This window comes from Coenobita brevimanus, chromosome 107, assembly GCF_032717465.1.
Source record: "Coenobita brevimanus isolate Jiangsu-jjx chromosome 107, ASM3271746v2, whole genome shotgun sequence".
NCBI lineage: Eukaryota > Metazoa > Arthropoda > Malacostraca > Decapoda > Coenobitidae > Coenobita > Coenobita brevimanus.
The window spans coordinates 1501154-1513424 of NC_137060.1; the positions used below are offsets into that span (position 1 = coordinate 1501154).

The 12271-nt window shown below is 40.5% G+C and overlaps 1 protein-coding gene across 1 annotated transcript in view; it reads right to left on the reverse strand.

Moving 5' to 3' along the window:
• LOC145416637 (uncharacterized) overlaps nt 1-2928 on the reverse strand; it is a 333488-nt gene extending 330560 nt beyond the window's left edge. The window contains exon 1 of the mRNA XM_080285572.1: nt 2800-2928. Coding sequence (XP_080141698.1) covers nt 2800-2860 — 61 coding nt within the window. The 5' untranslated portion in view covers nt 2861-2928. The remainder of the gene's footprint in view (nt 1-2799) is intronic.
• Nucleotides 2929-12271: the final 9343 nt, after the last annotated feature.

The following is a 12271-nucleotide window of genomic DNA, read 5'->3' on the forward strand; positions in this document are numbered from 1 at the left end:
CCAAGCGCATAACGGTCCTCACCCCCCCCCCCCCACCCTCTGTATAACACAGAGACAACAAAACTTAAAAATTTCAGTAGTTTATCCATGGTAATAATGAAGTTATGAACAGATCTGATGAACTTATGACTCATGCTTTTTCCATTTAGGCAGCCATTCTTTATGATTACATAATAGGTAAGTCATGAAACTTCATACATAATTAGATACCAGTATTCACATAATCATTTAGGCCTACCATAAACATTTCTGCCTCCTAGGTGTAATAGTTGCAAAGTTTTAATAGAAAAATGTCTTAACATAGCCAAATCAGTTTTATGTATTTTTGCAATTTCATAACATTATCATAATCTCATGGCATTCTAACAAAAGGCACCAGGAGGCATATTAACACATTCCTGGGGGGTTTGAAGCCAGTAGCCTACTTGTATTAAATTCTGAGTTCTAGTGCGGAAACGATTTTTTTTTAACTTTTTCATAATTTAGAAAAATAATAGCTACTTAAGACACAGTATTCTACCTATCAAAAGGCACCAGTTCACTATAAGACACATAACTATGTGAGATTTCATGACTCTATAGTGAATATTTAATGAGTTCTGGGCCGGAAACGAAATCTCTACGCTCGGCCAGCCCTGCCGCCCAACTCTACGCATGGACAACTATTGATCCCAGTGATAACAACACCCTCCTCTGACTGTCAGGTGGAGGGTAAAAATCCTGTATCTATTAACCTCGTCACCACGATTCCTTTTTTTTTTCTCTCTCTCTCCCTCCGCTACCGTCGGAGGGCTGTGAAAGGCTCTGAAAACACCAATACCTCAAAATACCTCAGTTAGATGACACTGAAGCTATTTACATAAACCACTGGCTGAATTCGCGAGATAAACACCGCCAATCACCAGAGAATAACAGCAACCAGCGAGATGATGCCACCTGTCACCACAATACTACACAAGTCGTCCAAAACCAGAACCAATCGCTAGAAAACCACAATCAGTTGCGAGAACACCCCAATCACGAGACCCACAACCGATCGCGAAAGAACGCCAGTAACTCAAGAAAACCAGCGCCAGTGGATCCGGTGGCCCGATAACGAACCGACTCATAAAATGGCGTCAAGTGGAAAGTAAACAAAGAACCATTGTTGTTGTTGATACAGTAAATAATGATTAAACGTTGACTTACACTGTATAGCCTATACCTGCACTTATTTTATGAGCTTATGTATCAGTCATAGTTAGCGATGAAATAAATACATATAGGCTTTACACACAGGCATAATGTTTTAAAACAGCACGACAGGCATTGCATTTACACTGACGGATAGAGAAACAATGGCTGAACGCTAAATACAGAATGACTAATGTACTAAGCGGCTGACAGACTATACAGATTAATACCGGCAGAGTTAATATCGGTATACAGTAAGTAGCTATAGATAAGGTACTGATCAAGACAGACTGATAAAAATACTGGTAGCCAGATAGACAAATATATGGAAATTAAAAAATGAAGTAGGCAGAGAGAGAGAGAGAGAGAGAGAGAGAGAGAGAGAGAGAGAGAGACTCAACAAAGCCCAAACATGTTAAATAAACAAACATCAGTTAGTTCGTTACCGTACAGTACTTTTGACCATTAAGTCCTTTGGTAATAAATCACTAAAAACATATTCACAATTAAATCATTTAGGTTATGGTGTGTGTGTGTGTGTGTGTGTGTGTGTGTGTATTCATGTCTTCGGCCTGGGCATACATGTAGGAACATCTTCTGAACATCTGCGTACAAACCTCCGCCATAAAATACCGGTATATACAGTAGGGTTGTCTTGTAGGTGACATAAGGGACTTCCTAGCACCTCTTACCTCTTCCTTTCCGACTTAGCCTATGCTGCCTATTACACCTGTCCTTCTGTGTTATTTATGGCGCTCAAGTATCACAATACTTTGCGTCAATAATATACAAGTGGATACTGACGTGTTCTGTACAATTAGGTCGCTAAAAAAAAGGTGTTATGAAATCTTAAAAGCCACTCAAGGACCCATGATTTGAATGCAGTTGCAACATTACCATAAACACTGCATCATGGCAGTGAAGTGGTCAGCAGTGGCGTGATGCTGGGTTGCCACATCCTTCCATCTCTTATCACACATCTTTGCATCCTTATCTCTCTTATCTGATAACACATAAGGCACTCGGAGCGGAAGTCTGGCAATGATTGTGTACTTTTATGTCACCCAGCAAACCCCTTCACCATCACTGTAATCCTGAATGATACAGCCGTGCTAGGTATTCAGTACGGACGCAGGTGATGACATGAGGATGCCTGCCATGTACGAGGATTGCTGTGCCTCAGGGAACGGAGTATGAAGTCTACCTTACATCCAGTCAAGAAAAAAATCAGTGTGTGTGTGTGTGTGTGTGTGTGTGTGTGTGTGTGTGTGTGTGTGTGTGTGTGTGTTTTAACCCTAGGTACATTAATTAGTGATATCTCCTGACTAGTTTATTTAGTGAGACATTTCCTAAACTGAAATCATTACAGTATCGTCGTCATCGTCCTCTGAACATTGTCTTTATATTAGCATACTGATACTACCTATCCTTAAATATTCTTATACAGCAAAGGAAAGACCTCTGCTGCGGGTAAGGTTAACAATGATGTGTTTTATTGATAGCTAAGCTGAATGTTTATGTATCACAGACACTGACACACACACACACACACACACACACACGAGAGAGAGAGAGAGAGAGAGAGAGAGAGAGAGAGAATCAACACCCTCACTTCCTCCTACTCACCTGTTGTCATGAAGAAGGAGAGGGTCCTGAGCAGAACGGTGAGAAGGGTGGCAGTCTTCATGGTGACCGGGTTTTCCCACTGTTTTCCTGCCGGCACAGGGTTAGCCTACAGTAGCCTTCAAGATACACTTCTTTCACTGTCGCTACTAAATTTTCATAATCATTACATGGTGCTAGTACTGTACCTTCACACTGATTACTTTATTTGCTACCGTAGTACTCAAACACTAATTGTCAAGTTCTCTCACTGTCGCTAGTACCTTTTCATACTGATTTTATAGTAGCTAGTAACTCGTCACACATTATAACTGCTTGTAAATGTCCAAACACTTACTGACAGCTACTAACTTCAAACGGCTATTACTATTGCTATTACCATCACACTTTTAATGACGCTAGTAATATCACATTATCATCGTGACAGTTAACCATTCACACTACTGTCACTAGTAACGCTTCACACTGGTTTTATAGCTACCGTTCGTTGCTCGTATTCTCGCACGAACTTCAAACTTGTCTCACTGTCGCTAATAACTTTTCTCTCTTTCACTGTCTCAGTTTATTTCCGTTGTGGTTACTTGCACTTCACACTTGCTTCATCATCCCTAACTTCACATTTCTTTTACATCACCTTCAAACCAGCAGTGTGTGTACCTTTCACTCTTTACACAATGCGTTCACTTTAGCTACATACACCTCACACTTATCTGTCACGCATTCATTCTACGTTCACTAAACTGCACCGTTATCTCACTGTACGTTCACTGTAACTCAGACCACGTTCACTGTTGCACGTCAAATCACCTTCACGATTTTCTGAAGCGATTCACACAACCCGTTTTCGATTCTATTATTTCCCAGATACCGACTAGGCTTTACCACTTTCGCTACTTGAAACCGGTTAACGCCGTCACCAAAGGCACAAAAACTGGTCAAGAGAGGCTGACAGTAACACGAGTACATATACACAGTCAACAGCAAACACGTGTCAAGTAATTACCACGTGACAAAGGTAAACACAACAAGTCACTAGCGAGGAACACGTGTAGATTACCACGTAATTATGGTAAATACACACTGCTCAATCACTAGCCAAGAACACGTGTGATTTACCTTGTGGCAATAGTAAACAAACTTCTTCACTACCTGTAAGTACGCACAGATTTGTAGGTAGAGCACAAGTCACTAGATAGCACGTGTTTTAAGATGAGTATCACGTGACGATATAAACACAAGGCACGTGGCGAGATCAACAACACGCGTCACTGTCTGAGAGCAGGTATAAGAGGTCAGTGGGAAAGATGACACAGGCTGGGTCACTGGGTCAATCCAGGGGTCATAAGGCCTAATGAGGTCATGTGGACGATATTACCGGTACGTAAGGCTCCCTGGGGCAGTTCCGTGTTAATCTGGAAAGAGGAAAAGAACAAGATGTAACTACGGATGAAAAGCAGAGCACTGACCTAGTTCCACAATTAGGATACATTCTTCACCTTAAATCGTGTGCTACTGTTTATAGTTTCATTTAAGCTATTTCATAACCAAGCTAGAGACACTTCCCCTTCACTACAAGAACGCCATATAAATTCTGTTCTTGCTTCGTCCAGACGATTTCATTCATCACTGGGGAGACTTTTTTATGGGGTGGGGTTAATCCAAGTTCAAAAGTCTCTCCTAAATTGAATGACATCAAAATATATATACATTCACACTATTGCTGGAAGATAATTTACCGATTTGGTTGGAATTTCTTGTTACCCATGAATAAATCTATAAACCTTTCCTACCGAGCATCAACTCAGATTTATATGAAAAATATTTTACACATTAAAGCTTTATATCCGGTACATTCCATGCCTCGTTCGAAGATAATTTGTTTTGTAGGAATTACCTTTTTTTTTATTCATCAATAAATATGAGTATTGTTAACTCGACCATAATTTAGATTTGTAGGAATAACTCTGTCAGACCCATCCTTCCATCCACCAGCTGTCTATTGTGTCATCAACAGCGTAGGGTCTGGGGTTATAATAGTCACTCCTTAACTACAGTACATTATTTAGTCACTGATTTGTTGGAATATTTACTTTCTAACGCTCAAGACTACAAGCATTCACTACTTGGCGACAATTCAGTACTCTAAGAAATTTTCTATTTAATCCAATAAAACTGTCTACATTCTCTGCTTCACTAATTTGTAAGAATTTTTATCTGAACTAATCTTGACTATAATTTACATTTACGGGAAGGACTTTTGGGGAATCAATAATTATATACAGTCCTCTGTTTTGCTGTTAATCCCTTCAATCCCATGACGTATCCTTCATTGTATTCTTGCTACCTTCAGACGATTAAATTCACCTATAGTAATGGAATCAGGCTGTGATGGGGTTAATGGAGACATGTTAACCCAAATGAAAAATAAATAAAAGGTCACAGGCTTGGAGATGTTAGTCAGATTAGTAGGAATAACTTTCTTTGCCTGAAAACCAACACTTCAATACCTATGTCGATACACCCTGCACTAGTTCCCCCCAATGGACGGTGTGTGTGTGTGTGTGTGTGTGTGTGTGTAATTCACCGGGTCGGTCAGGATCACTTGATGGTCGTGATCGTCAGCTTTTACCCTCCCGGAAGAGAGCTGAGAGCTCATATAGTCCGATCTAAGGGCAAGGCTGTGACCTTCACACACGCACACACCCGTCCCCTTGCTCAAGGGGGACAGTGACCGACCACTTCGTCAGTGAAACTTTTCACAACCTGAGCGAGGCGCGAACTCCCGTCTACCAGATGGCAAGCGAGAACGTTACCACTGCACCAGTGAGCGGTGTGTAATATGTGTGTGTGTGTAATTCACCGGGTCAGATGTGTGTGTGTGTGTGTGTGTGTGTGTGTGTGTGTGTGTGTGTGTGTGTGTGTGTGTGTGTGTGTGTGTGTGTGTGTGCCATAAAGGTAAGATACACACCCTCAACCCCGCAAAAAAATACTGCTTTGCATAGGCCAACCATTAGATCAGTGGGTGTGCAGGTAAGGGGGTTCAGTGTTGGCGTGTGTCGGGTATATTGGCCATCACACGGCAGTTTTACTGTCAGAAACACGAAGCGATCAGATCGAACTACCAGCCAGCACCAGCAATTGCGTTGCAACGCGGCGCTAACCATATGCAAATGTATCACTGTGCTGCATCATGTATACAACACTGGAAGTGTGTTGCATCATATATACAACACTGAAAATAAAGTATGACGATATATACAGTACTTCTGTTAAACTGCTGCAAGTATTGTACGATGTATTTGTAGGACAGCTATAAACTCACTCTCTCTTTCTCTCTCTCTAAACTTCAGGGTCCCGGTATGTGTTAATGTTTTGCATCATGTATGAGAGGCCCACTGCTGATTACAATGGTGTGAGTGCAGCAAGACTGTAATGCAAATGACGTGTCGGGATTGGGGGAGTTAAGAAGAGCATACAATATGATGTTGGCAGTGTTGCCAGTACCCACACAACAATGACGTTACGTAGCGATTTTTTTTTTTTTCTTATCAAGCAGCTGAAATACACCACCTTTTATAAAGTGTAGTGAAAGTTACAGTACAACAGACACATATCTGAGGTAATCTAAACGCTACTCGCTGCTCTTAGTCGTGTTGTGTCGTGTTGTTAGACGCGAATCGGACAAATCTGGTATAGGACGCCAGTGGACCGTCGCGCGGTACAGTTGTCCTCTGTACCGTACTGGTATTATTCATATGCAAACTGACAAATTTGGTAATGGAAAATATTTCTGATAAGCAACATGATTTGGTATTACCCTTGCTATGTTTGTAATACTGTATATTTACCTCGGTAAACTCTGATTTGCTAATAAAAATTAATGACATTTTTTATGGGCTTTTTTTAATGCCTTTTATTTCAAGTCATTTAAGTTAATGAATAAATGTTACTTGAGATTCAGTAAATAAAAGCCATTTCTCATCGTTTTTAATGCAAGAAAGAAGGAACCAAAGGATGGAGGCCAGTAAGATTCCCTAAAAAAAAAAAAAAAAAAATCGATCCGTTCATTTCGAGATGTCATGGACCCACAACGATCAAAAATACTGGAGATCACAGGCAGGGGAAAATGCAGACAGAGGAAGGCAGTTCCACAGTTGACCTGGGATGTGCGTCACTGATATAAGCATCAAAAAGAAGTGCCAATATAAAATTACTGCAGAGCCTATAATATATATATATATATATATATATATATATATATATATATATATATATATATATATATATATATATATAAAGCATCATTATCATCATCCGGACCTCCTTTCCCACCCTAGGGCAGGGTGAGGAGTAGCAGTGTCCAGGCAGCCCAAAATTGCCCAATCCAATGGGCCACGCTTCCATTCACTCATCATTCAAGCCCCCGGAATCCTGGTTCTCTCTCTCTCTCTCTCTCTCTCTCTAGTGTATTTATGGTAGCAGTAACGGCTACAGTAACGATAGTGTACTCCCCCTACCTTCCCTCTCCCCCCAAAAAAAAGTATCTGTAGTGGTAGTGTCAACATTCTGATCCAAGTAGTGGCAGCGGTAATGCCAGTACATTCAGCAGGCAGTACACACAGTACTGGATGCCATGGCAACAATGTACAGCCGCTGTATTGTCTTTCTGCCATTGAGCTACGTGAAATAACCTGCAAAAGGAAGGATATCTGGGCCAAGGTAAACAACATAGAATATGGTAGTCAGTGGTCACGAAGAAGTGCCGTGGATAGGATGCTGAGCCAATTATTTTTTCTGCCACTGAGCTACGTGAAACAGCTGCACAAAGACCAACATCGCCGAGAAAATGTGATCTACAGTTAATTACCGTCCACATCGGCGATTTGTTTTCGCCCTTTTTTTTTTTTTCACTTCACTATTGATAATATACTCATTATATTCTAACGTGTTCCAAAATTCTCATTCTAACTTCAATAGTTATTGAGGTAAACACATTATGCTAGTCACGAATAAGTGCTACGGAAAGAATGTTGAGTTTCGTCTTTTTCTGCCAGAGAGCTACGTGAAATATGCTGCACATGGAGGAAAATCTGGGTCAGATTAAGGTAAAAAGAGCACAGCATGTTCAGTTCTCGTAGCAGGTAACCGATATTCATTAATAATTACGTTAATGCTTCATATATTAGTTTCTGTTATCTTTTTTCCGTACCATATCCCACTGTCATTGTAATCCATCGTTCCGTGTTCATTTCCGAGTGCCTTGTATGCTATTTCTTGGAAGCTCTAATTGGGAAATTACAGATAACCACAACATAACACTTCAAAAACATCATGGGACAAAACTCACACGCTGCTAGAGAACACGCCTGAAGTTTCCCCGAGAGCGCATGACAATGTAACCACACTCACCCACTGCCAAAGGGTCACTGACGGGAGTGACGGCACAGTCGGCACTCACGGCAGCGAGCCTAGGCAAGCGGGATTGTCGCTTAGCGGATCCGCTGAGAAGCCCAAAGCCAAGCGAGACGGGAAGACAACGCACGAGCAGAGTAGTGTATCTTGCAAACGACTTAGCAGCTTCTTGCACCCGCCAAGACTGCTAGAATGTTGCTAAGTAAGCAAATCTATAAATCCCGCTAGGCCCACGTACTCAAAATTCTAATATCGATAGAAATTATTATTTTAAAAAATCTGAAAATATCGTTAAAATGTTGAGAAAACTTCTACAATGTAATTAATTTTTACACTTGGTGTTCAAACTTCGATGAAGGCAAAAACTTATCCCCAACTCTACAGAACCTCATACTCCTAATCACTATTAAAAAATGTTAAAAATAAATTTAATTAGGTGTTGGCGGGTGTTGTGGAAGGTGAGGAAGGTGCGTTTTAACAAAATTCAAAATAATCACTCTGTTCCCTGCTCCGGCCTGAGATCAAACCCACGTCCTTTCAGACAACAGACAATTTCTCCAACCACCGGACCGCCACGTATTTCAGTACAGGAACGTTTGTGTAACTGAGGGAAGGGACGTATGCTGCCTGGTACCACTCTCTCTCTCTCTCTCTCTCTCTCTCTCTCTCTCTCTCTCTCTCTCTCTCTCTCATTATAGCGATCAAGGATAAAACATTAGCTCATTGTACACACCTTACTGATAACACTATCTTCTTTCACTGTAACTTGGCCTAAAATTGCCATCTCTCCTCCTCGAATTCAGAGTTGCAATAAGTGATTTCCGTTGGCATAAATTATGAAGCTAGTCATGAACAAGTGCTGTGGAATGGATGTACTGTACAGCCAGAGTATTGACCTATTCTGGTAATGAACAAGTGCTGTGGAATGGATGTACTGTACAGCCAGAGTATTGACCTATTCTGGTAATGAACAAGTGCTGTGGAATGGATGTACTGTAGAGCTATAGAAAAGACAGGGGACAAGGCGACATGGAGGCGATTTATTTGTAGCCACCCCTTACGGGATTGACGCGTCTGGCAACAAATGGATAGACAGGCCTGAGGATGTGAGAATATTTTGCATTTTTCCCAGGAAGACCTAGGGAGGTGGGACTATATATATATATATATATTGTCCACGAATACCGGTACCTAGGGATGTTGGATATTCTGCCTTTTCTTTCGTTATTCTTCCTGCCAAACGACATATATATTTTTGATAAATTTCGTCCGTCTGCCGATATTTATTTGTAAGTGTGGCATGAAGTGTGTAAGTGTGGTATGAAATGCGTAGGTTTGGTATGAAGTGGGCAAGTGGTATGAAGTGCGTATGTGTGGTATCAAATGCGTAAGTGTTGTATGAAGTGGATAAGTGTGGTATGAAGTGCGTATGTGTGGTATCAAATGCATAAGTGTGGTATGAAGTGCATAACTGTGGTATGAAGTGCGTATGTGTGGTATCAAATGCGTAAGTGTGGTATGAAGTGGGTAGCCTATGTGTGGTATGATGTAAGCATCGTATGAAATGCTTAAGTGTGGTATGAAGTGCGCAAGTTTGGTAGCTATGACGTGAGTATGTGATATGAAATGACTGTGGTATATGCGTAAGTGTGGTATGAATGACAAGCATGAGAGAGAGAGAGAGAGAGAGAGAGAGAGAGAGAGAGACACACACACACACACACACACACACACACACACACACACACACACACACACACAGGAAAGACACTATTAAGACAGTCCAGGTAAAGGAGTTAGGAAAGTATAAAAATATGTTAAAATGAAGTAGAAGCTGAAAAGGAGACAGAGGTAACAAATTAAACAGAAAATAGAGCTAAAAAGGACTTTAAACACACTGACAAAAAGTTAAAGTGAAAGAAAAAGCTAAAAATGTTAAAAGTAAGCAAGCTAAAATTGGCTAAAAAACTAAAATTAGATAAAAGATGCTAAAATGGAGGTAAAGACGACCATTTATAAGGCTCTTAAAATGAGATAAAAGGCTATAATAGGTGTATGTGTTTATAAGCAAGTAAAAGGCGTTAAACGGGTGTTTGGAAAGGAGTTAATGTACGAGTTTGAAATGAAGCAAATAGGAATTTGATGTGGAGTTTGAAAAGGAGTCAAAAAGGTGTTCACGAGTCAAAAGATAGGCTAAATGATGCTATAACGGATCTTGCAAAGGAGTTGAAGGGAAGTCAGAAGGGGGTTGACAGGGAGCTGGGAGTTGAAAGGGAGTTGGAAAGGAGTTGAAAGGGAGTTAGAAAGGAGTTGAAAGGGAGTTAGAAAGGAGTTGAAAGGGAGTTAGAAAGGAGTTGGGAAGGAGTTGAAAGGGGGTTAGAAAGGAGGTGAAAGGGAGTTAGAGGAGAGTTGAAAGGGAGTTAGAAAGGAGCTGAAAGGGAGTTAAAAAGGAGCTGAAAGGGAGTTAGAATGGAGCTGAAAGGGAGTTAAAAAGGAGCTGAAAGGGAATTAGAAAGGAGCTGAAAGGGAATTAGAAAGGAGCTGAAAGGGAATTAGAAAGGAGCTGAAAGGGAATTAGAAAGGAGCTGAAAGGGAATTAGAAAGGAGCTGAAAGGGAATTAGAAAGGAGCTGGAAAGGAGTTAGAAGTTGAAAGGGAGTTGGAAAGGAGTTGAAAGGAGCTGAAAGGGAGTTGGAAAGGAGTTGAAAGGAGGTTAGAAAGGAGCTGAAGGGGAGGGCGATGAGTCAGAAGTGTGAAGGAGGGATGGGGAAGACTGAGACATGACAATCTATTCTATGTATTCATCGATCAATGTCTAATCAATCTTTCTATCGGTCTATTCGTTTGTCTATCTGTCGATATCTCTACATCTGTATATCTGTATCTATCCTTTATCCCTCCATCTTTCTATCAATCACTCTGTCTGCCTGTCTGCATACGGCATCTGTCTATTTAGTATCTAATGTATCTACGTATCTATCTATCTATCTATCTGTCTGTCTGTCTACAGTCGGACAACTGACAGACAGGTTTGAAAAAATGTGCAATAAGAGAAAATTAGTAATAAGTGATCAAGCTCGCTTTTATACTTAATTCTTGCAAGAGGCTTCGCTAAAGTGAAGCACTGTGCCTGTAAATCTTTAGGGAGTGACTGACTGCCCGGACCGCTCCTTAATGGTGCTCACCTGTCTTTGATAACAACAACAACAATAATAATAATAATAATAATATAGCAGAAGTGGTAGTGATGGTAATAACTACAACACCGTAAAACTGTCGAAGGGCAATTTTGATATCTTTCCACGGTCGTTGCCTGCTAGAAGCCAAACTATAAAGGGACCATGAGGTCGAGGTCACTAATATTGTGCAAGTCACCTTAGGTCATCACAGTCTGCAAGTCCATCAAGCCTGATGGCTCTAGCTATACTCTCATGAAAAATTTGGCAACATCCGGAATATCAGGGAAAGTCCCAATTTTTGATCCCATGCTATCTCAGAGAATACTCGTCCAGTTGAAACCATATTCCTTTCCGCAATGCGTCCGCCTTAAGGCTATAGTTTAATAATAATTATAATTTAATAACAATAAAATTTCAGCTTCCTAGTTTAAGCAGTTCTTGAAATAGCTTGGCTGACTCACTTTTCTGTGCTCCGGTTAGTAACCGAAGATCAGGTTGGCGGATTGCTGCCATATTTGGCCAGAAGAAGCGGACAGCTGTACGAATAAGTTGACCACGTTTGAAATGTCGCAATTTTATAATAATAATGATGATAATAATTATAATAGTAACAACAAAACATGCCACAGGGATATGGGAAGTTTAATAACAATAATATTAGTAATAATAATAACAATAATGATAATAATAATAACAAAAAATAATAATAATACATTATTATTATGCTTAAACACGAGGGACTGATGGAAAACAAACTGCCAGACATTTCCTCGCTATGCAGACGTCTATTTATCCTTGCTGCTTCCTGACGATTTGATTCAGCTTAACACATAGTCAATACAGGGAACGGACTATATAATCTATGCCCAATGAGGTAGACAGACA